This window comes from Gouania willdenowi, chromosome 4 (genome assembly GCF_900634775.1).
Source record: "Gouania willdenowi chromosome 4, fGouWil2.1, whole genome shotgun sequence".
NCBI classification, from domain to species: Eukaryota; Metazoa; Chordata; class Actinopteri; order Blenniiformes; family Gobiesocidae; genus Gouania; species Gouania willdenowi.
The window spans coordinates 42,981,556-43,007,186 of NC_041047.1; the positions used below are offsets into that span (position 1 = coordinate 42,981,556).

At 37.3% G+C, this 25,631-nt stretch overlaps 2 protein-coding genes across 2 annotated transcripts; one reads left to right on the forward strand and one right to left on the reverse strand.

Moving 5' to 3' along the window:
* The first annotated feature begins 539 nt into the window (after positions 1 to 539).
* Positions 540 to 14,579, forward strand: rfc4 (replication factor C (activator 1) 4). Its single transcript, XM_028443442.1, has 11 exons — positions 540 to 768; positions 3,544 to 3,664; positions 4,799 to 4,877; positions 5,993 to 6,072; positions 6,199 to 6,318; positions 8,522 to 8,665; positions 8,741 to 8,861; positions 10,563 to 10,688; positions 12,655 to 12,735; positions 12,929 to 13,042; positions 14,336 to 14,579. The coding sequence occupies exons 2-11, from the start codon at positions 3,549 to 3,551 to the stop codon at positions 14,426 to 14,428; spliced, it is 1,074 nt and encodes a 357-aa protein (XP_028299243.1). The 5' UTR covers positions 540 to 768; positions 3,544 to 3,548; the 3' UTR covers positions 14,429 to 14,579.
* Positions 14,580 to 17,087: 2,508 nt separating this feature from the next.
* On the reverse strand, positions 17,088 to 24,651 carry LOC114461995 (zinc finger protein OZF-like). The gene is made up of 2 exons (XM_028444535.1): positions 24,350 to 24,651; positions 17,088 to 20,587 (listed from the first exon to the last, which is right to left on the reverse strand). The coding sequence occupies exons 1-2, from the start codon at positions 24,435 to 24,437 to the stop codon at positions 19,173 to 19,175; spliced, it is 1,503 nt and encodes a 500-aa protein (XP_028300336.1). The 5' UTR covers positions 24,438 to 24,651; the 3' UTR covers positions 17,088 to 19,172.
* Between the last annotated feature and the right edge of the window lie 980 nt (positions 24,652 to 25,631).

Here is a 25,631-nt window from a genome sequence, read left to right on the forward strand (position 1 = left end):
GTTAGAACAAGATCAAGAGTATGATTTAAACGATGAGTAGCTTCATTAATAGTTTGAAAAAAGCCAACTGAGTCTATTAGGGACATAAAGGCTGAGCTCAGGCTATCACTATCTTTGTCCACATGGATATTAAAATCTCCTACTATCAGTATTTTATCAGAACTGAGGACTAAGTTTGATATAAACTCAGAGAATTCTGATAGAAATTCAGAATAAGGGCCTGGAGGACGGTAAATTATCGCAAATAAGACTGGCTGGCAGGTTTTTGATTCGGTATGAGATAAATTTAGAACCAGGCTTTCAAAGGAAGTGTAACTGGCCTTTGGTTTAGGATAGATTAGGAGAGAGGAATGATAAATAGCTGCTACACCACCTCCACGGCCTATGTCTCGTGGCATATGAGTATTTAAATGACTGGGAGGAGTGGCTTCATTTAAACTAACATATTCATCTTGATACAGCCATGTTTCAGTTAAACAGAATAAATCAAAGTTATTTTCTGAGATAAGGTCATGTACCGTAATATGACACGCTGACAACCATGGAAGAAGAGGAAGTTCCGCTGTAACTGGCGGTGGCGGTAGAGTCTGTAAACCGAAAAATAAACCCTACAAGAAGAAGAAGAAAAAGAATGACGTCACCGGAAGTTATCATCCGTCTGTCAGAGCGGGAACTGTTGCTGTGCGTGAGCTGGGCTCTTCATTCTCTTCATAGAAGATAGACACCAAATTACTGATTTGACTGCATCTCTAACTGCGGTACTTTCAGGTAAGAATGTATCATTTACGACTTTGTAGGAGCATCTTGTGTTGGTGTGCTGAGGTGGAATCCCTTATTAAAAGTACACAATCTGATGCATCAGCAGAGGCTAAAGCAGCTAACTCAATGTGTTACAGCAGCTTTCAGCATAGGACACTGTGGGAAACTGAGGATAAACGTTGTGGTCAGTCACGCGAGCTGTTCGTTTAACGAGCAAAGAAGTCCAAACTAATCAATAGGCTTAACTTGGCTGTAAGCACGTTGGCTTTTTTCTCCTTTTTTCTATCTAACAAAGTCCAGTCCAGGGGGTTTAGACACAAACAGTCCAGGCTAAGGAAGTAAAAAATCTGGTCAGAAAAGTTCACAACTCGTCTCCAAGGAAGCTTTGACTGCACATGTTAAAAAACAGCTTTCTGATGTAATCTGCTCTTATGTCTTTTTCTGAAGGATGATCAGTGTATCAAAAATCCTTAAGGTCTATTTTATAGCTGGACGATATAGACCAAAAGTCATATCTCGATATTTTTTCTCAAAATGGTGATATACGATATAAATCTTAATATTTTTAACTCAAAGTCTGACCAGCAAGACAATTCTGGGTTAAATTTACTGATGAAAAAATTCACACAAGCACATTTATTAACAAGCACATTGTTCTGAGAAGTAAAAGCAGCGACTTCTAAAACAAGCTATACGTGTATATATATCAGAAATATGGAGAAAAAATTAAGACACTTTTGACTGTACTCTATGATGTAATTTGTACTGTGTGATTGTATAAATCAAAACGAGTAGAAAAAAACGAACCATCAAAGTTGTAAATGGACTGATATGCAGACATGGAGCAGTGAGGAGGTGACTTCATGTGGAGATGGAAACTTTGAAGAATACGCAGAGAAATCTCTGTTAATTTGTACTGGAGTACAGCAGCCCGCCTACCTGGCCATCCTGATTGGCTGTAAAGTTTCAAGGGCGCCCTCATCAGCCAATAGAGTGCGGCCTACGTAACAGAGCAGCGGTGCATTCAATAGTAAAGCTGAGTAAAAAAAAATAGATGTCATTGAAATTTTCCAAAATCGATTCATAGGTGCTGAAATAATTTTTTTTTTGTTTTTTACTCACACTATAGTTTGGCATTAGCAAAGTTGATTACTGCTTCTACTCAACACGAGAAGTGGCGTAAGAAAATATCAATTCAGTGATATATTGTGATATTTCACAGAGCAATTATGGTATTATCCTAGTAATGTCCTAATTGTTTTTTTAATGAAAAAAATATTTAATGTTGCTAACATCTCCATAGCACATAAACTCCCAGTCACTATGTGTGGAGTTACAGAGTCTCAGCGGCTCTGTCTCCACCCTCTCCTCTGCACACACCCAACACAGCATGACGTGGATGGCTGTTCATCATAGGAATGGGATCCACACAAGGTTCCTGCTGCTTAACAGAAGGTTTTCCTTGCCGCCATGATGAATTCATGTTGGGTGTGGGATACATATGTATGTGTATATACGTATATATGCATATGTGTGTATCCATAAAATGAAGAGTCCGTCCTTAAGACTGCTCTACTGTAAAGTGCCTTGAGATACCATTGGTTATGATTTGGCGCTATACAAATAAAGATTGATTGAATGATTGATGTGTCAGTGAATGCATTATCAGACCTTGTTAAACTACCTCACTTCTCAATGCATTTTAGCTTTATTTTCATAAAACACACTGGACACTTTTATAGATGTACTGTATGTGGTTACTTTTTTAATAAAGAATTTAAGAACTTAACAGAATCAGAATCTATTGCAGAAACAAACATTAAACTGTATTTTGAAAAATATAAGTTGACACTTTAATAAACACACCTCTTATTTTTTACCATTTACTTGTTCTTATAAGTTTAAAAAAAATAAAATCATTTGTATGTCATGAAATGTTTTATTTGTAAAGGTGAAATTTGTCATTATTGATCTCGTGATATATCAAATCGGGACATATTGGGATATATCGTATCGTGAATTGCAAATTGTGTTTCGTATAGTCAGATTCATGGCAATGCACAACCCTAAAGCCAGCCCAACTTAAGTCAGAAGTTTGGAACAATCTCATAAATATTCAAGTAAATTGTGAAAGATCAATACTGAATCAAAATCGAATCGTGATTAATCGATTCAAAACCTTATTTATCTGAATCGAATCAGGAAAATTGGCCCTGACACCCAGCTCTATTCAATAGTCTGGAAAACATTTACTCTGGGACAGTCATCGACTCCAAACAGACCTTCACTGAAAACTGTAAGGCGGTTTGTAAAGAGGGACACCAGCAACTAGCGTGTGTAAGGAAACAGTCCCGTTTTCACATTGAGAAAATTATATTGACTCTGTTTTATCAAGCTTTTATTGAATTTGTCTTGTAATTTTCAGAGTTTTAATTGTGTTGGTCATGTATTCCATCCTTCTGATGCCCTATGTTGGTCCTGTAAGGTTGCTCTTGTATGTTTAATGTTGGACTGCCGTATCCTTATGTGTAAAACAACTTTACTTCTTGGTACAAACAAAGAAGCCTAACCTAAATGGTAAATAAACACAGCACGAGTGCTAGTACTAGAAAACAAATATATATATATATATATATATATTGCAAAAATAAAAACTCATCAAACACAAAATGTGAATGTAATGATGACATGTTGCTTGAGCCAATAACTCGGACATCATAAATTATTGCCCAAAATCTCCAACTTGAAGGTTTTCTATGTTTGTGGATGTTGTTTTTGTGTCAGGAGTCATGCAGGCCTTTTTGAAAGGAGCCACTGTTCAGACGAGCAGGTCTCAGAAGGACAAGACGCCTTCAGGGCCAAGCACAGAGAAGAAAGCACGGGCTGTTCCTTGGGTTGAAAAATAGTAAGTGTCATTGAAAATAACAGGATGTATTTGAAAGCTTTTTCTATTTTGCAGATAAATTATAAGAGCATGCTTTTCCATTTACTTTATATGTTGGAATATTTGTTACATAATCAGGGACTCCAATTCTTCTTTTCAAAATGTCCTCAATTCTATTTCAGAGTTCACCTCTTTCCGTGTCAAGTTATACTTTAACGTTTTGTTTTCATTTCATCATCTTTCTCTGTTTCGATGACTTCACTGACTATTAAACTTCCTGAAATCATACCGAACATGACGAATAGGATAGGATTTCATATTTATGCTTCAGATCACTGATAAAAGCTGGGAGAAAAATGCTGAAATCAATCCAGCTTAGCATGTCCTTTAGCCACACTGCTAACCTTCAGCCATCTGTTTTAGAGCCCATTAAAATGTGTGATATGATCCCAAAACATTATTAAATCACCCCCATGTTTTTTTAAATCCCGTGCATTGGTGGTGTAATGTTTCTGTCGTGACATGTCACCAGTTCAGCTAAACCTATCTTTGTATCAGAGCCTTTTCTGATTTGAATGCAGTCATAATAATCTGAACCAATACAATAAAAACACACTTCAGATGAAGCTCAGCATTCATTGTTTTGTCTTGGGATAATGATTACGAGTTAAACTGTTACACATAACGCAAGGGTTTGAAAGAGATAATGAGCTGAATTTGTTTGCGACTTGTTCTATATTTAGTCTCCTGTTATCCAGGAAAAATAGTGAGTAAAGGTATTATTTTGTCCCAAAACAACAAACATGCATGTGAGGCATTTCCTTGTCTGCTAGGGCCTTATTTTAAGTAAATTGAGGAAAAAAACTACCCTGCTTCAGATTGCATTTTTCATTTCAAAACGTAAATTTTCTATTTTCTGTGATCACAGAAAATTGGAGTCACTACATTTTAGAAAAAATAAAGATAATGAATGATAGGTTACCAAATTCCAATGGTAAATGTAGACGATGATTAATATGCACAGCACGTTAGAGTAATAGCATTTTAAAAGATGATGGATAAATGTAAATGGCACCCCAAATTGGGCCGTAGACAACAAGCTAAGTGTGTGTGGTGGACACGGTGATTAACAGGCTCTCTCTTTGCTAACTGTAGCAGGCCAAAGTGTGTGGATGAGGTGGCTTTTCAGGAAGAAGTCGTTGCTGTGCTGAAGAAGTCTCTGGAAGGAGCGGATGTGAGTTGATCATTATGTAATTTTCTGCTCTTGGTAGAAATGGACACAATCACAAAAAATGCATTAAAGGAATTTACCTCTCAGGCTGGTTTACATTTACAGGGGAGCACATGCAGGACTACATTCTAGCTCTGAACCACAGCAGAAGTGTGTGCATAAAATCAGCTGACTTTAAACAAATAACAAACAGGATATGAAATGATCAGCACAAACAGGTTCTAAATACTTCATGTTTTGATTAGCATTCTAACAGCAGAGAGCAGCAGGAAATAGTGCAGTGATGTTCATGATGAGGTCCTGTAGGATAACAGTGCTTTAAAACAGTAACTGTTGTAAGGGCTTAAAAAGCTACATCGTAATTTCATTTGATTTTCAGATATTTCTACATTTAGTTTTCACTCCTTTCACCAGAAAGCTTCATGTCCTGTGATTTTTATTTTAGAAAACACACATTGTTGTTCTGCTTCTAGTCATATTTAGTAGGGTTGTCTCAATATTTTTCCACTTCTGATATGATACCGATATTGCAGCCTCGAGTTTCCGATACAATATCAGCACAAATCATACATACTTTTATTACTTATCTTACAGTGTGGAATGTTAGAAAAGATTTGATCATGTGATGTTACTCAAACAGAGAACACTAGTCAGCAACAGTAGGTGATTATGTATGAGAAAAACTGACCTATTTATTATGAACCAAATGGTTCCATACATTTTAACCTTCAACATAATATCTACAGTATTCTACAATTTTATAAATATAATATATTGGAGATTTTAGATGCAGTCCGATAAAATCCGATATTTGTTTTCTGGCTGATATTGGACCAATACCTGATATCAATATCGGATCGAGACACCTCTAATATTTTGTTCAATTCAAACTAAAATGTAACGTTGTTCACTCATCTCACCCCCAACCACCCCGTATTGAAGCACAGCACCACACCAAAAATGCTTTGTGCACCCCTGGGTCTATAAACTCTTTAAGTTACAGTTTTTGGGGTTTTTTTCCCAGCAAATATTATTGTGGTAAATAATTCAGTCCTGAATGTTATAATAAATTTGAATGAGCAATACAGCCTCAATCAAGTTTTTTTTTTTTTTTCCAGCTTCCTAACTTGCTCTTCTACGGCCCCCCTGGAACAGGAAAGACATCAACCATCCTAGCTGCTGCCAGAGAGCTCTATGGGTGGGTCATTCAGGTTTACCAGCAGCTAGAAACCTTTGTAAGCTAGCTTTGAAATGAGTTACTACATCCTTATTTGGGTCATGGGGCTTCTTGAACAAAAACTTCTGCACTGTTGATGTTTTTCAGGCCAGAACTGTACAAACAGAGGGTGCTGGAGCTCAACGCCTCAGACGAGAGAGGCATCCAGGTCGTCAGAGAAAAGGTCAAGAACTTTGCTCAGCTCACTGCGGCTGGGACTCGGCAAGAGTGAGTCAGTTCTGTGTGTATGATTGTAAAGTTTTAAAGAATAAAACTCAATGTATATTACAAATATTTTCTATATTACGCATTGTAAATTACTCTCCTAATGTTTGTAGGCAGAATGATGTCACACTTATTTACATCTTTACAACAACTTTGCCAAATGTAAACAACTTAAAATCTGTGTAAAGCAGATATATATTTGTGTTATGAGTTTGTCACACCACAGCAATGTCATTGACCACTGAGCCAAATTTGAAAAAATTGGTCTCAAAGTCATGGAAAAACAAGCACTTTTCTCTGCTCTGAAATGCTGGGGGTGTGTCAGTTAGACGCTGGAACCACACCCACGCGCAGGAAGGCTGCCGCCTTCGTGTACTGTCTATGGGAGAGAGCAGTGTGAAAGCGGCTCCAGCGTCGATAGTGCTTCTACCAATGGTTTTCCAAAAGTGCTCAGATCATGCCAAAAGAGGAGTCAGGGGAAAGGTCTGGTCCTCCGGAGTCTAAATATGTGGTTTGTTTTTGTCTAGGCACCGAAGTTTGGTGTGCTTCAGCAGCAGGGTCGGATTTATGCTAATGATGGTTACATAACGCGGATATGATTTCTGAACACAGAAATTTGAAACACAGTTTGTGAAGCCTTGCTCCACAGTTAAATAATAAATGGTTGAATGGCTTTTTACATGTTTTAAGGAAATGCATTTATGACCTATTTAATGTGTTTAGAATAAAATGGCTGAATTTGCTTTACACAGACTTTAGGCACCGAGGTTTTAGTTAAAAGACAAAGAGCTGTACTATTTGGACACCTAAACGACCAATCATATGCCTCGTGTTTTTTACCTCCCAAAATGTAATCTAAACTTAAAAAACATCTTAATCAAAGAATTTGATAGACCTGCAGTTTGTGGTGTGAGTAACATCCAAATCCAAATATTGAAGCTGTAGTAACATCAAACACTCACTAGATGGCAGTGAAGTCCAGGAGGTGAAATGAGGTGCCAGTGCATATTTATATCATATTTGGATATTTGATCAGTGAATATCATCTTAACAGTCCCTGAAAGATAAGAGTTATTTTGGCTGAAAACACAACCTTTAATTTCTAATCTCAGTGCTTGGTCTGAGTTGGGCTGTAATTCTCTGAGTTGATGGTGAGGATTAAGATGGGAGATTATTTTACAGTATGTAGGAATTCTCGTTTGTCTACCTCTTCTGTTTCATTGTAGAATTTTCTGTTGAATCTGAAACAAAGCCTCCAATTTTCCCTTTCAAAATTTCCCCAAATCGGTTTCAGAGTTTACAAATTTCTGTGTCAGTTTACAAATTTCCATATTCAGATGTCATTACAGGTTATTAAACTTCATGAAATTGTGCCAAACATGCTCAATTTAATATGGTAAATGGAGTTTACTATTGTCATTAATTATATTTATTCATAAATGTGCATAATGATGGAGTGAATGAGTAATGACACACATTTTAAAGAATTTAACTTTATAAATAAGTGGAATAAAACAGTATTTATGTCTCCTAAATAGATTTATTTCTGTAGTTCTTATAATTTACGGTTTCTCATTTAGTGTGTTTGTTGTTGTTTTGCGTGTTGCTAGTAATAAGTATTTTTCTCTCTTAGTGTGTGTTTTTGGTGTCATTTTGTGTATTGTGGTGTTGTTTGGTTGTTCTTTTTATTATTCATTATTATATATCATCTTATTTTGCGTGTTCTTTTTGTCGTGTTGTGGGTAGTATTCAGCGTGATTGTCATTTTGAAAATGAAATATTAAAAATGAATATTATGAAACCCCAGATTTTTAATGCTTTCATTTGTTAATTTTCCTCAGTCTCTCTCTCAAGTACCCCCTGTAGTGCAGTCGCGTACCCCCATTTGAGAAACACTAGTGTAAGGTATATCACTGCTTAACATTTTTGTTAAAATCCGTGAAGTACTTTTGACGTAATTCTGCAAAAAGACAAATAAATAAAAAAAATATGAGCTCCTTGGCAGAGGTAATAAATAATAGCCGTAGGAATTGAGGCTGGGAGCAGACCTCAGAGCCAACCAGGACTCACTGGACAAATGTTTATTTCTGGTGTGGCCTGGAAACATCTTGGGATTCCTCCCAGTAAAGCTTCTGTCAGTGGCTGAAACCCTTCTCTATTGTCTCAAAGCTGAGCTGTTGTTGCTCTGCTTTGTTTTCCTAATTAGCGGGAAGCCTTGTCCACCTTTCAAAATCATCATCCTGGATGAGGCGGACTCCATGACGGCTCCAGCTCAGGCCGCTCTCAGACGGACCATGGAGAAGGAGTCTCGTACCACACGCTTCTGCCTCATCTGTAACTACATCAGCAGGTCGGTGGTCTCCTCTAAATGTTCCCTCAGCTCACTGTGATGGAATCTGACGCCTGCGTTACCACCTTTGTTCAGGATCATTGAGCCGCTGACCTCCAGATGCTCCAAGTTTCGCTTTAAACCTCTGGCTAATCAGATTCAAGAAAAGCGGTTATTGGATATCTGTGAGAAAGAGAATCTGAAATACTCCAAAGAGGTAGGAGAAAAAACACAGTTCAAAGATCTAAAATTACATCAAATAATTTACTTTACAGATGATTACAAAGTCTTCCATGTTCATGTAAACTTTAATGAGAAAGTCTACACATGGAATATGTGTTGGTGAATGAATGTGTCCCATTTCCCATTCATTATAAAACATTGGCCCTCATGACCTTGCATGAAAACGCGTGCAAATGTGATGTCGCGTTGTCGTACAACAGGACCAACGTGGGACTTTATGAAACATTGATCGTCATTAACATGTTATGCCCTTAAATATTCCAGGTTCGGAGTCCCCGCCCATGAGGTTAAACAAACACTAGCAAAGATAGAAATGTTTTTGAGCTGAAAATCAGCAACTTCAAAGCTGAGGTGAAGAAGAGTGGAATTAAAGGAGCTCGTTTAAACGCTCTGTGGAAGAGAATAACGGAGGAAGTGAACAGTGTTTCTTTGTTGGTGTGGACTCAGGCTGAGATTTGTATTAAATTGTCAATAACTAACTTAACCAATACCTAATAATGGTTTGGATGAAATGTTACTTATCCACAGCCTAAACTGCTTTTTGATTGAGACACTTGACACAGGAGTCAGGCTTGCTAGCGTGAGCCCTCTCTCCCCCCCAGTGTGCACTACACACCGATCAAACCTCATATCAGGGCAGATATCCTGGAGAGACAGCGACATATGTTGTTTATTGGCCTCAGTTGTCCACATGTTGGAAGCAATAAAAAACACATTAAAATAAATGAACAAATCCTTTAAAAAGCTTCAGTGGAGGCTGAGCAGACACTGGTTCAGCTTTGGATCCTCGCACAGCGCTGGTAATAAGACATTGCTCCATTCACCTACGCAATGTTGTACCAAACAGGTTAAAATAAGGCCGTGGCTATTGATGGGTGCACCACGTGACTTAAAGTTCCGTCAGTTTTATTTTAGCGCATATTTATTTTTAGCTACCCCGCTAACCCTTTTATTTTAGCCCTATCCATAACCCTAACCCAGGAAATACTGTAAAATGTTAATTTTTTTCATATATGTATTTTTAAAGGTAGAATTTGCCATGTTTATATGAAAAAAAAATATGACAAAAGTGGGATTCGAACCCATGGCAGCAGAAAGAAGAATTCTTGAGTCAGGTGTCTTAGACCACTCAGCCATCCTGACACGTACCTATAGTCCCTGGGGCTTATAATATGTTTCTGTATCAATAGACACTTCCTTAAAATAACATCACACACTTCCTCTGTTCGTATACAACAGCGTTCTCTTGCTTATGCACTCCAGTCCGGTAGCAGCTGGGTTTATCAGTGTGTTTGTCAAGTATTCTGTTGAAGGAAAGCAAAAACAGTGGTATCAGTAATAACGTGGGCTTTCAAAAATTAATTTTATTTTCTTTAAATAATTCATTTTGGTCTGTTCTGAAAGTGGGTCTACTTATGCTCAAATGACAGCTGAGGCTTGTTTAATACTTAAATTTCAGACTCTGTCACATTTTGCTGTGCTGCAGCACAGATCCACACACTCGGGTTTGCGTACACGAGGTCAGATCAGACGTGAGATCTGATCGTACCGTACGATCACGTCGGAGTTGATTAATGCCAGAGCTTGCGTGAATTTGATCGAAGCACATCGTACGCTAATAGATTAGGGCCATTGTGTGTGATTCATACTAAAAGCATCATCTTCTTCTCTTTAGAGCATAGCAGCACTGGTGCAGGTGTCTGAGGGAGACCTGAGGAAAGCCATCACCTTCCTCCAGAGTGCCGCACGCCTCAATGTCGAGAAGGAAATCAGTGAGCGAGTGGTGATTGAAATAGCTGGGGTGAGTCTCAGTTAAGGCTGCAATGATTAGTCGACATAATCGATAATGTCGACAACAAAAATTTGTTGATGTAGATTTTGTATCGTCGACGTGTCGTTTAAATTCATAAATGAATGATTAAATCCAGCCCTGGGCCACGTCCCAGTAGCTCACATTGACTGCTAGGGGCAGTGTTGCAACACCAACTTTGTGCAAGTAAACCGCGAAGAAGAAGAATGGAGGAGAGAGGAAGAAACTGAAGGAGCTTTACGCGACCTAAAGTTTCTAAAGCTTCAGTACTTTTCACTGAAAACTAAACAGTGAAAAACTTAGGTGTAAACTTTGAAGTTCAGCTCTCAATCATTAAAGTGCGACAGATATACACGGAGAGAGGGAGGGACCCCCCAAAGAGAACTACAGCGGTTCTGTTCGGGGCGGTTTGTACACGAACCCAGAGAGGAGTGACATCACAACCGCTGATATTTACCCAATCTTTCATTTTTAATCACATGCAAATGTTTGTTAGTGACAGTCTGTGATTGAAATAGGTACTAATAATAATAAGTATTAGGTTTGTGTGTACGTCTGAAAGCATGTTTTTTCACGGCTTTCATCAGTTAGTTAGTGACGTACATACTTTTACTTTACATATTTTCTGCTGATACTAGTGTTTATTCTGAACAATAAACCTCTTTAATTTATTATCTATGATTTGGATAATATTAATTAGACATTTCTTAATTTTTAAGGATACTTTCAAACAAGATATTATTTTATTTCATGGACTTGAATTAAAGGTGCAGTCCGCAACTCTCAGATCCCTCTCTCCCCCTCCCTCCCCGCTGCTCTCTTGCCCTCCTCCCAAACTTTCCAAAGTCCCTCCCTCAGAGGAGCTAACAAGCTAATGTAGCCCAACAGCAACATCACAGTAATATAACATGCTCTGTTAAAAACATATTACTGCAACGCTTCACTTTCTCAATGTGCACACACCAGATTCTAGCAGCAGCAACAACACAGTATCACTTACAGCACCCAAACGGAGGCTGCTGCGTGCACACACAAAAAAAACCCATGCACTAAAGAGTTCTAGTGTAACAATTACAAATCAAACATAATGTAAATCAAGCAGCAGTAATTACCTTGCAAGCAGAAAAGTCACCAATTCCATCTTCTACTCCTCCAGACCAAACACTGTAAAAAAAGACGGCCCTCCAGCCCGGGAAAGGGGTGGGGCCTGTGAGCAACAGCTGTCAGACAGTCCATCAAACACAATCCTGGCTCTGACTGGTTCTTTTTGCTCGGTCGCGGTGCATTCTGGCAATCTGCCAAAGGCTGCAGGAGCAGCAGGGGGCGGGACTCAATGAGCCTTTTTTTTTTTTTACACACAAACTACTAGTTTGATGTAAAGCTGTCCTTACATAGTGACAGCTTTAGCTAATATGACAAAAAGTCACTTTTATAAGAGTTGCAGACTGTACCTTTAAGTAAAAGCAGCTCTGTGATTGGTTTAAACCTCATTACCTCCACAACCTACAGGCAGGTTAGCTCCAGCTTTTTAAAGTTACTTATTTACAGTCTTTGTTTACTACTACTACTTTGTTCAAGACCGCCTAAACTTTAAGTTTGTCATATTTAATTTATTCATAATTTTATTGTGATTTCAATTATATTTTATGTTTTAAATATAACAACTAGACTACAAATACACATTTTATGTTTTAATTCTCCTCTTTAAAACATGGTGTCATTACAATAAGCCTTATTGAATGTGTCCTTAAGGACACATTCACAGGAAGGATTTACGCAGGTGCACTGAAAAAGCAGTCCAAAATATATATAGAACGGAAAAATAATCATGACTAATCAAAAAAATAAAAGATTTGTCAACTGCAAAAATAATCATTAGTTGTAGCTCTAGTCCCAGTGGTCCCAGTGTTTAAAGTGAGCCCAGCAAAGAGCTCACTGCATCCAAACTCTCTCACAGGTGGTCCCTTCCAAGATGGTCCACGACTTGCTCCAAATCTGCTTCAAAGGAACCTTTGAGAAACTAGAAGTGGCAGTCAGGGTAAGTGAAAGCCATTGTTTGGTGTCCATTGGTTTTTTTAAAACTCAACCAATAAAAACAGTTGAGTTGGAAATAAAGTATTTTTTTTTTTTTTTTTTTTTTTTTTTTTTTTTTTTTTTTTTTGGAAATAAAGTATGATGAGTACTGATGGCGATCCTCGTCTCTCTTGTTCTGGGTTTTTCTTCTCCATCAGGACTTGGTGGATGAAGGTTTCGCTGCAACCCAAGTTCTGAGTCAGCTCCATGACTCCATCATTGAAAGTGATCTTAACGACAAGCAGAAGTCTGTTATCACAGAGAAGATGGCAGTAAGAACTTTTAGTTTGTTTGGAGGAATGATGTTTCCTTTCAAAGCTACTGTGGCTGACTAGAGTTCATATAATTTACACATTTTGGTCTCAATAAAACCACAAATGGATTTAACTGGGATTATAAGTGATAGACCAACACAAATTCTGTTGTCAAATGATATATCCAATACAAATTAATGAAATCATCATGGTACAAAGGATTATCTCAACACATAAAATGAATCACAACAACCAATAAACTCGCATTTACACATCACGTCATATGTACATACATACTAGAGGTGAATTGAGTCCAACTAACTAATCTGATGGTAATTAATCTTGAGAATTTGTACATGACACGCTACATTGTTATTGCACAGAAATTGTAACTTCTAAAACCTTTCATTATAAGGCTACATTGGGCTTGCTTTCCACAAAAACACACACACACATTCCAGTAATAGGAAGAGCAGACTCTGAAGGTAGGAACACGAGGGGTGAGGAATAAAAAAACAGCATGAGAGTGAGTGGAAGGATCAGAGTCTGAATCTTCATTGACTGACAAACTTTACACTTTGCCAAAGCTATCATTCACTGTGTTGACTGTCCGCCCAGTGTGTGTTACTATTCTAACTGTTGAGTGCTGACAAATAGTTGTGATTCCCTTTGACATCATTTTAATTTATGTTTCTTATTGCGAATGTAAACAGGAAGTGCGTAGAAATGTTTAAATGATACTTATGCTGTCGTAATGATCATCCTGCTTGGAAAGAGGATTTCTCCCTATGCAACAAACTGTTGGCTACGATGTCTACTTATTAAGGTTCTAAGAAAAAAATCAGTTTGGCAATATATCGCAATATTTCACAGAGTGATTATCGTATCGATCCAAGAAATGTCCAAATTGACTTGTTTTTAATCATGTTTTTGTAAAGGTGAAATTTGTAATTATTGATATTGCAACGTATATCATACCATTTAGTATCAGGGTATATTGCAGTACATTGTATCGTAACATGCAAATCCTGTATTGTATCATCAGATTATGGCAATGCACACCCCCCATACTACTTATGCTGCGTTGCTTAAAACATGACACATAACAAGTACTGTAAATGAAACAAATGTGGAAAAAATGTAATCATCTTTCATCAAGTGAAAGATTTTTTTCTTTTTAAAAAGGCAATGTTTACCTGTAAAGTACCTTTGAAATCCTACATCATTTCATTTGAAAGGGATGATCATTTTCTTTTTAAATCAATGTCCTTCAGACTGATGTAGCACTTGCTCCTGTGTGTTTTTACTCAGGTTGTGGATAAGTGTCTGGCAGACGGCGCAGATGAGTACCTGCAGTTGTTGAGCTTGTGTTCGGTCGTCATGCAGCAGGCCTCGCACAACTAAGAGCTTTCTATAATCAGAACCACGAATGCATCCGGACCTTTCTCTGAGTGACTGGACTCTCCATTGTTGTACAGCTAAAGAAACTAATGCAACTAAACACTTATTTTTGCTACTACTTTTTCTGTTTTAAAATAAACAATAATTTCATGAAGGGATGAGTGTGCAAGGAAATTCTTAAAACTGAAATTTCCAGCCCAGGGTACTTGTGGTTCAGGAGTATGTGCCACATACTGGTAACATTTGATCAATACGGCAATATAAACGCTGATATTTTCACCACGTGCTATAAAACTAAATGCGCACCTTGGATGTACATGCTGAATGCACACAGAGCCATTTATAGAGAGAGAGTTGAGATAACGAAAGAGTTCCCAGAAGTTGAAATAGTTTCTGGAAGTTGTTGGCGAATGCGTGAGACAAACTGACGAAGTATGTGCATGCGCGTGGCTGATGCGCGTGCTTCTGTGTGAGAGAGAACCCACGTAAGAGATGGAGTCACACACACACACATAAGGTATTCATAGTAAAAATGTAATAAATGAGTAAAAAAAAAAAACTAAACATTTATACAAAAAGTACACGACAACAGAAATGCACAAAAATATACAAAAAGGCTCCAAAAACACAAAATGACTCCAAAAAACATACATTACAGAAAAATACACCAGACAACAAAAATATAAAAATTACTCAAAATACACAAAACAAAATTATTTGTATACAATATGACAACAGAAATGCACAAAAATACACACAATGACTCCAAAAAACATACATAACAGAAAAATACACCAAACAAAAAAAAATATAAAAATGAGTTAAAAATAGAACAACACATTTATCATGCACATGTCCCATAGAATTAAACCAGGGGAAACGCACACGGTATTTTTTTACTTTGCACCAGCAAATAAACCACTTTATAACACTACAGAGTATGTACACCTCTTTGTACATCCAACCTTCAAACACACTCATTTGGCCATAATTGACTGCTTAAGCCGCCACATGAATGCATGCTTCCAATGAGCACTGTACTAGTTTGTAAAATAATAGCAAATAATCATGAACCCGGTTAGTGAATGGTGGACCTCGTAAATGTACCTTTTCAAAGAGAGAATTCATACTGTCCTTTTCACACTCGGAAATCTTGCTTTATCATCACTAATAACGATATATTTCATGTATAAGCACTTTTCAAAAAATCAAACACTTGTCAAAACAACTACAAAAGTAAAAAAAAAAAAAAATGAGGTAAATAGAGAAAATACAGGAGTAGGAAGCTTTAATACTGATTCTCCCAGCCATTGGCTTTACAAAAGTGCTCGGATATGTGCATCATTCCCGGGTAGAATAATCAGAGGAGCTGCAGAGATTCATGGCTCAGGTGGAAGAATGTGACCCTAGAAAAACTCAGTCCAACACTCCATCACTCATTTATGGAAGAGAACAACAAAGCCATAAGAGGTCTGTTCAGATTAAGCTCAAATCCAACTTTTTGGACTAATATCAAAAGCTGCGCATGGCCCTGTTTGCATCATCCCCACTGTGAAGTGGTGCTTAAACTAAAAATGTTATTGTCCAGATGAGGTTCTTTTATTATTTTTTACCTTGTCGGCACATGCTGTCAAAGGTCAACACGACAAGAAGTGCAATTTTTTTTTTTTTTAACACAGCAATGGATGTTTTGTTACTGCAATTAAATAAATGAATGTATTTTATTGCATAATTGTGACCATCACCAGCCCTCCCTAAGGATGGGTAAGAAATACTTTATTAAAGGGAGGATGTAAAAAGAGAGGGCAGTGTTACACCTAGGTGAGGGGGAAGGGAACAGGGAGGAGAGACTCGAGGTGGTAAATGGAAAGGGTGGGTAAGAGTTGATTATTTTAAAGTGAGCGTGAGATGTGAAGTTGTAGTTGTGTATATTGTGCTTATTGTGTTGTGTACTCAAGCCAGTCTGGTGACAAGTGTGAAGCTTAGGTAAAATGATGGTGGCTGTAGAATTAGTAATGTGAGGAAGGTATAAGACAGTGATGAAGGAAAGAATGATCCATGTTGCACCTGCAGAAAAAAAACAGGAAACATTTAGAAGAGTTAGAGTACATCTTTAATTTATTCTCAATAATTTTGAGAATGTTTGGTTATATTTGACTGTGTTTACATGAACAACCTCAAACTAACCTGAATTTATATTTATTATCTCAAACACACCTATTTAGTATTAAGTCCTCCGTTACTGTCTGTAAACAACAAAGACAAATAAGAAAAAGCACATTTGTTAAAAATGTACAAACTTGACCATTTCTTTCCAATAACTGTAAATCAATAGCCTTTAAATGCTGGAATGAACACATCACAATGTTCTATCAAAGAGAAATAACTGCAATTCAGCCACATTCAGGCCTTGGAAGAGAAACACAACAATGGGTAAAGATACAGTGCAGCTCGATCTGTGATTCCACAGCTTTACAATGTAAAGAAACAGTCGGGAATATTCAACCTTAGATCTGAAACCACAATGTGTGGATCCACCAACCACTGAATATCTTAAAACATATTTCTAGGGTAAAAAAAGACAAATCTTTCAATACATAACTTAATTAGTCAGTTGTATGAGAGTTATGTTTTCATAAGGTTTTGACTATTTTAGAAAACTTCATATATTTAAAATTGCATTCATTGATAAATATTGGGGGTGTAACAATTTGATTTGTATCACGATTTGATCCAAAATGATTCAGTATTTTTTTTTACAAAAAAGACACTGGTTGAATTATTTTTTTGGCTAAAATGTTTTTAACCAAAATAATAATTCAACCAGAGTGACTGAAATACAGTGAAGTCAATTCCTGATTGTTTTGCATATTTATTGCACTTAAATGTTCTGGATTATCAAACCAATTTTAATATCTCATGAAGTCAACCAACTCAATATATTATGCAGCAGTTTCTGAATGATGTTTTATTTATTAAGGGGAAAATCCAAATCCATCTGACCCAAAAGAGTAATTGCCCCCTGAACCTAATAGTTGGTGGTGGTGTCCCCCTTTGCAGCAATAACTGAAATAAGTGATGACAAGTCTTCATGTCCCACTCCTCTTTGCAGAATGCCTTATTTTAGGGTTTCTAAGCCTGAACTTTCTGTTCACAGTCACATTACAGCATCTCCATTGGACAGAATTCCAGACTTTGACCAGGCAATTCCCAAAACTTCATTTGGTTTTATTTCAACCATTCAGAGGTAGATTTGCTGGTCTGTTTTGGATTGTTTTCCTGCTGCACAACCTAAGAGAGCTTGAGCCTAAAGTTATCCAGGACCTCAAGCAGTGAAGCACCCCCAGATAATAACTGCCACCACGATGCTTGATTGTTGCTATGATGTTCTTTTTCACAAAAGTGGTGTTTTAACAAGCCTCACAACTTCCGAGAAGTTACATTTTTGTCTCGTCGGTCCACAAAAAATTTCTTGGGGATCATCAAATGTTGGCTAATGTGAGAAAAGCCTTAGTGTTCTTTTTTGTCAGCAGTGGTTTTCACCTTAGAACTCTCCCATGGATGCCATTTTGCCTTATGGTTGAGTCATAACACTAAACCTAGACTGAGGCCAGCAATTCTTTGGCTCGCGTTCTCATTTGTGACCTCCTGGATAAGTTGTCATTGCACTCTTGAAGTTATGTTGGTTGGTCGACCAATTATGGGAAGGTTCACTACTGCTCCCATTTTTCTTCATTTGTGGATAATGGCTCTAAACATGGTTTGCTGTAGTCCCAAAGCCTTGGAAATGGCTTTGTAACCTTTTTCCAGCTGATAGATTTCAATCAATTTGCTTCTCATTTGTTCTTGACCTTCTTTGGATCCTTTTTCTTTTTTGGATCTTGTAGCCAACTCCAATTTGTCTGACAGGTTCTATTTCAGTGATTGCTTGATTCAAGAATCATAGTGGTAATCAAACCTGGGTGTGGCCAGTCATACTGTTCTCAGATTTTCAAAGACAGTTAAATCATATTTTAACAATGGGGAGCAATTGCTTTGGCGCATTGGGTTAGATACGTTTGCTAGATTATCATTTCTTGTAAGAGAATCATCTGTAAATGAAATATGGAGCTAAACAAGTAAACAAAATGTAATGGCAAATGTATTAATATTTAAATAGAATCCAACCAACACTTTAGTTTAAATTAACAGGATGTTAACTTTTCTGCTCACATATAACTGACTCTTCTGCTTGTTTCTTCAACAAACAAATAATAGAATAAAATTGATGATGGCGATGCCTGTGGCTTCTGCAGAGCTGACGTGCCTGGATGGAAAAATCTCATGGTGCATTAGTCCTTTAGAATGTCTCCGTCTGTGTAAAAGCCAAAGTATTTCCACACATTCTACACCAAAGGTGGATTGATCAATTTCCCCACCATGCTATGTTTTGTTGTCTGAATCAAGTGTTGTCTTTATAATTAAAAGTGCTTTAAAAACACGTGTCATTTCCTTGTATCAATACAATCAATTGATTACCTTTAAGAAAAAAAAAATTGTTAGATCAATATGTGTCATCCGGAAGGCCAACTTGCAGAGCACAGATCAATAGAAATGTAAATCGATGCATTGTTTTAATAGATGAAACGTTACACCCCCTAATAAATATTCAACAACACAAAGGGGTCTTTGTTGGCAGTAATGCAAACCATGCATTTCTTTTCTAATTTCATCCACTTTAAAATTAAAGGCTCCATTTCTTAGCATTCTAAACCATATGAACTCTTGTATGCCTGCTTAAATGTGCTCGAAATCTGAACCTTTTCCCACACACTTCACATCCAAATGGTTTCTCACCTGTATGAACTCTCATATGAGCTATTACACTTGCCTTCTGAGAAAATCTGTGGCCACAAAAATCACAACCAAATGGTTTTTCCCCAGTATGGATTCTCATGTGCAAGTTCAAATTAGTTTTGCTGTTAAATTCTTTTCTACAAACATAACATTTAAAGGGTTTCTCTCCTGTGTGGATCAACATGTGATTCTTCAGATGCGTCTTCTGCCGAAAACGTTTAGTACACACATCACAACTAAAGGGTTTCTCTCCTGAGTGAACAACCATGTGTCGCTTCAGGTGCGTTTTGCTGTTAAAACCTTTGCTACAAACGTCACATTGAAAGGGTTTCTCTCCTGTGTGAATCTTCAGATGCTCTTTCAGATGTGCTTTTGTAGCAAAACGTTGACCACAAACCTCACAGCCAAAAGGTTTCTCCCCTGTGTGGTTGATCATGTGATTCTTCAGAAGTGTTGAGCTACTAAAATGTTTACTACAAACCTCACATCCAAAGGGTTTCTCTCCAGTGTGAACTCTCATGTGTCGCTTCAGGTCTGTTCTGCTATTGAAGCGTTTCCCACAAATGTCACAACCAAAGGGTTTCTCTCCAGTGTGGATCATCATGTGACCTTTCAGGGTCTTTTTGCAGTTAAATCTCTTACCACAAACATCACAACCAAACTGTTTCTCACTAGTGGGAGGGTCTGTATTTTTCTTCTCACCACCCACACAGGGAGATGATTTCTCTGAATCCAGTGTTGTATTTTCCTTTGTGTGAACTTGTCGACCAGATTTAGAAAAATTGATGGATTCTGGTGAAATATTACATTCCATATCAGTGTTTTTAATGGATTCACATGTTTTCCACTTTGTACAATTGATGTCAATGTCTCCACCTTCAGATTCAGTCTCGGACAAAGGTTCTTGCCAACCTTCTTCTTCATCATCATCATCATCATCATCATCATCACTGACTTCAGTCTCAGAAGTTACTTCTCCATCGGTGTCTTGTGTAGAACTGTTTGGATCAGAGTTCTTTGCAGCTTCTGGGCCTTCACTAATATCCACATTCGTTTCTACTTTCATTACTTTAGCTGAGTGGCAAGTTGCAGGTTCTCCTTCCATGTTCTCCTCAGTTTGTCTCCAGTTTACCTGAGAAAACTGAGCTGCCTCCTCTTCATCTTCACTCTTCACAATAAAAGCCATGATATTCATCTCCTGCTTTTCCTCCCGACTTTCCCAGAGTTCTTCTTCTTCCTTCTTTATGAGGAGATGATCCTGGAGCTGCAGTCCATGAGCGGATTCTCCTTTACAGAGCACGCCATCAACACCACCAGCAGGCAACCCTGAAGAGAACCAGGACCATGAGTGTTGTCTACATTATTCACATAATTTATTACACTCACACTTGTTATATACAACTTTAAATAATTCAATAATAGTAATAAATTGCATAAGTTACCTCTCAAATGAAGATGTAAATAAAGCAGAAGTTATGTTTTAGCACATCAATAAACTAAATCAGTTAACCTAACTAGCCTATTATTTATTAGTAGGCGCATTCTTACATTTTATTATCAGCCACTAGGTGGCATTGATGATAGTTGTTATGGGCTTTTGAAAACTGCAGAGGAACTTTTTGTGAACTCAAAAGTTCAATTAATATATTTGTCAAATCAAACTATTCACCTTATATTCTGTTTTAAGACTTAGCTCAATGCTTTAGATGCCTGCTTTTTTTTCCACAAGTTGTTGATGTCATCCATGTTAACTGAAAGATATGCTATGGATTTCTTATCCACTTTTATGACACACTTTCTCAACAATATTTTTCCTAAACTAGAACTTTAAACACAATAATCAGAAGTTTTAATACCTACCCACAGAAACCTGTGCCTCTGTGACCGAAAACAAAAATGGGTGCCTGACACAAAAAAGTTAAATTTTCCTGTTTATGTACACAAACCTCTACCAGTAAGTGAATTCTAGTAGTCATGTGTGTGCAGGTGTGGCCATTATGGAATTAATGCACAGCCACCTTTTAGCAGAAAGTATGTGATTCTTATGCGCTTCCAACCTGCAGGAATGATAAATGTTAAAAAAGGTGTTAATGCAACACTTTTGTCACAGTATCAGCCATTGTTACATTACGAGCGAAATCAGTTTGGGCTCAGAATGCAGGGGTTGGCAACTCCAATCCTCCAAGTTCACATCGTACTGAGTTCCTCTTAAAATCTCAGTACGTGACTGCTACGTACTGAGATGTACCCGTACTGGGTTATACTGATTTAAAAAAATAAAGTTACATTAGGTTAACTGTTTTTTTACTGCAATGTATATTATAATCATTTTTTCTCCAACATGTGCTTTATTTTTATCCAAACAGAACACAAGTAATAATAATAAAAACTGCATTGAGTAAATTATAAAACACATTTTTAATACAAACTCAATACATGTAATAATAAAAACTGAAAAGGAGCCATTCAGCACTCGTCAAATATCATTAGCGTTGAACCTTAGCTTTGAAATGAATTTTTTTATCTCAGCACGGCGGAAGTAGAAAAAGCTAAGCGGAAGTAGCATAAACTCATTTTCCGGTAGTGCGCATGCTCATAACCGATCTCAGACTGATGTGAACTCAGACTCACACTGGATTCCTGAGGCTCTTAGTTGCATCCCTGCTCCAACACATCTGAATCAAATGAATGGCTCATTATCATGCTTCTGCAGATCTTGATGACAACACGTTGGTTTCAACCAGGTGTGCTGGAGCAGGTAGACATCTAAGGTTGTGTTCACACTGCAGGCAAATGTGGCCAAAATCTAATTTTTTGGGAGTCAAGTGACCAGATTTTGTGTAAACACTCAAATCTGACCCATATTTTGATTTTTTCAAATCAGATTTAGACCACTTTCCCACATGGTCCTTAATCAGATACAGATCGGATCTTTTTCAATGCAACCTCAGTGTGAACGGCCAAGGCCGATTTAATGCGCATTTGATACGTTGACGTCATTAGTACCAGCTGAGTAAAATAAAGAATAAAAAAGCTGTGAGCTGTCCTTTGAAGCAGAGAGGGACAGGGTTGAAGCATCCACTGTCGAATCAATCCTTTTTCTGCACAAGAACATAAATAATCCTTATATTTACCTCCGCCAAGAGTGAAGCGCAGAAGCGGAGTGAAAAGCAGTAAGGTTATATTTGACCCTCCATTTGTCTGTCTGTCTGTCATTTTGTCAGTTAGCGAGATAACTTGAAAAGTTATGAACGGATTTAGATGAAATTTTCAGAAAAATTAAAAAATGGGACAAGGAACAGCTGATTACATTTTGGTGATGTTCTGGCTACCAACATAAAATATATAGATATATCCCATTCATTTTCCCATCCACACTGTGGAACTTGTGATAATGTCATAGGTTCTCTCAGACTCAGCTCAATGTTGACAGGTAGTCATGGTAATCCTGAGTTTACTGTGACTGGAGCATGTTGGCTGAGCTTGAGCTGCTTGGCAGAGGTCTGCGCCATCCAAGTGCTTTTCTATTTGATACATAGATTGTGTAAATAGAACCACAGTCTCATGCACACCTGTGTGTGTTTGATGTGCGCTGATCTGTTCTGTTCCGCTTCCACAACAGCTTATTCCCACATACTGTCAGGCTCGTGGCACAGGACATTATAGAGGGCAGATACCACAGCATTCTTTCATTGAGAAATGAATCCCCATGCTGGACAATTTTACCTATGTTCAATATGTAAATTAAACTTAGGTTGTATTTATTTATTTATCTTTTTGTTGAGTATACGTATGTCCTTTCCTTGTTTGCACCTTTACTTACACTGTCTTGGCTGATTTGTTGTTGTTTGTATTTGTTATTTTAATCTGACTCTGGGACATGCACAAGAATTCCATTGTACCTGTTCTTTTTTGGCACGTGCATATGGTAATAAACTTTACTCTATTCTATTAACAGTTGTTTGTTAATAAAAGCAATGCTTCCCACTAAAACAAATGTAAATATGACATTTGAATAATGAAAATAATAGGTTTTAACTGTCGCTTTCAGGTCAGGCTCTGATATAAATACCTGATGTCTGTCGGACTTTGAGATGAACGAGTCAATGCGCACGTGGGTCAGTTCGCAGCCGCTGATACAGGTCACATTTTAAATGGTAAAGTGAACGGACAAACAAAAAATCAGATCTGAGCAAAAAAATCCGAATTGAGCATTAAAGCTTGCAGTGTGAACGTAGCCTAAAAGTCTCAGGATTACGGCCCTCGAGGACTGGAGTTGCCTAAACCTGTCATACTTTAATAAATTATGTTATTACGTTATGATCCATTATTACATTATGTTCCTACAAGGCACATAAACAAGCATCTGTTTAACTGGAAACACATTTCAGGCTTTCTTTGCAGCTCCCTTTTGTGCATTTATTTTTAACTAAACGTCGTCCTATCACATGTTCAACACTAGAGGGCAGTAAATACTTACTTTTCCTCTTTGCAAAGCGTTTTCAAAAGGTAATTAGAAAAAATGTACCGGCATTATTATTATTTACTGTAGATAATTTATTTTTTAAAAATCCACTTTAGGATCATTTAATGTTAAAGGTTGTGAGTAAAAACGCTGGTGTTGTGAAGATGATCAGATATGTTCTTTGTTATTGAATACATTAGATAATAAAAGAACATTTCCCTCTTTAGTATCACCATCTGTTAAACATTTTAGTCTCTCATTAAAGAGGTTTGCCACAGTGTGATATAAAAATAGCTCAAACTGCCTCATTCAGTTTTTTTTGGTAAATGAATTATCATCCCTAATTTTAGGATAGGGAGTCATAGCCGTTCAGAATCACTGCATTAAACTAACATTATCAAACATATTTGTGATAAATTCTCCTTCCAAGTCAATGCAAACTGTTTACAATGATAACACAATGTTATACTATAAATGATGATTATTTTTAAATCAGCAATGTAAGATTTTAAAACACTTGGCTACACAAGACGTGCACAAATCAACAGTAAAAGCTCAGTCATAAGCAATAAAGTAAAACCAATGAGGTTCAAATGTGAGAGTTTACAGTAAACAGAGCAAACCTGGAGTGTGGAGGTGAACTTTGGTGTTGAAAGCATCATCCTGTAGTTTGTCACCATCTGCTGTTGTTCTCCCACAGAGATCCATCATGGCTCGATGGTTGACCAGAAAACACGTCCGGTGTAGTGTTTTAACTGGTGACCGTGGTAGCAGGTGATCATCCGCCTACAGGTCGATGTGATGAACGTTCAGACATGTAGAATGCAGCTGATGTGTCATTTACATACTTTTTGATTAAACCTAGTTTTCATGTATTGATTCTTTTCTATGTAATACAGGAAATATCTATTTCTGCGGCTGCTTTTTCTTCTTCTGTGGCGTTTTATCGCGGTTGGCAGAAACACAACGCGTACATTACCGCCACATACTGGAGCGTCGAGCAGCAGATTTAGAATTGAAGCAACAAAAACTCAGTTAAATACTTTTAAATAATTTGGTTTCCTTTCAATGATTCATTACCCACCGATCTTTACCTTTATCTTTAGTTTTGTTGTGCTGTTGTTCACAGACATTCCCTAGTTTGGTTGTTGCTCTGCACGTCAGGTATGAAAATATAAAACTATCCCAAAAATTAGACAAATGTAGAATTATCCATGCTTACCAAAACGTATCATACAGACATATTTAGGCTTTTTTCTATTCTTGTAATGACTATAAAGATCATACTTCGTCCAGTGCTTTATATACCATATTGAACATGTTCACCAAAAACTAATTTTCCTGATACTTTTACTATATTTTCCCAGCAAAGCGTTTTCAAGGACAGTATTTTCACATTTAATATTAATTTAATTTAATTAATAAATTAATACAATACAACACAATAATTAATACACAAAGGCTGGGTTTGAATTGACATGAATTCAACTTTAATGAAAAAATGTTAAAGTAAGATAAGACAGTAAATACGTATTCTGGATCAGGGACAGATAGGTGGGTAGAGCTCATCCAGAACAAAGTGCTCCTTCTCACGGCACCTATAAGCATTGACAGCTGTCACTAACTCTGACGCTGTGTTCCAGGCAACTCAAAACTTGGAATTTTTCTTCCTCCTACGTGAAAAAGTGATTTGAAACGCCACCTGATCCTACTTGGTAAAGTCGTAAAGTTAAAAATAAGTACCCAGACTTCTTCGGGAATCAGTACTGATGTCACACAAAATTGGAGGCGGTAAAACGTTAAATAAAAGCATTTTTTAATGCCAAAAAACATCAGGAAATAACATACAATAGTTACGTTGTTTACGGGTTACTCACCACTGTTGTGGAACACAGTAACATAGGC

Excerpts from the sequence above, each read along its gene's own strand:
- rfc4 (XM_028443442.1), top strand. The coding sequence starts at position 3,549 with ATGCAGGCCTTTTTGAAAGGAGCCACTGTTCAGACGAGCAGGTCTCAG. Across the intron at positions 4,878-5,992 it reads AGTCTCTGGAAGGAGCGGAT|CTTCCTAACTTGCTCTTCTA; the intron begins GTGAGTTGATCA and ends TTTTTTTTCCAG. Across the intron at positions 13,043-14,335 it reads TTATCACAGAGAAGATGGCA|GTTGTGGATAAGTGTCTGGC; the intron begins GTAAGAACTTTT and ends GTTTTTACTCAG.
- LOC114461995 (XM_028444535.1), bottom strand. The coding sequence starts at position 24,437 with ATGATGGATCTCTGTGGGAGAACAACAGCAGATGGTGACAAACTACAG. Across the intron at positions 20,588-24,349 it reads AGTTCACCTCCACACTCCAG|GGTTGCCTGCTGGTGGTGTT; the intron begins GTTTGCTCTGTT and ends GGTTCTCTTCAG.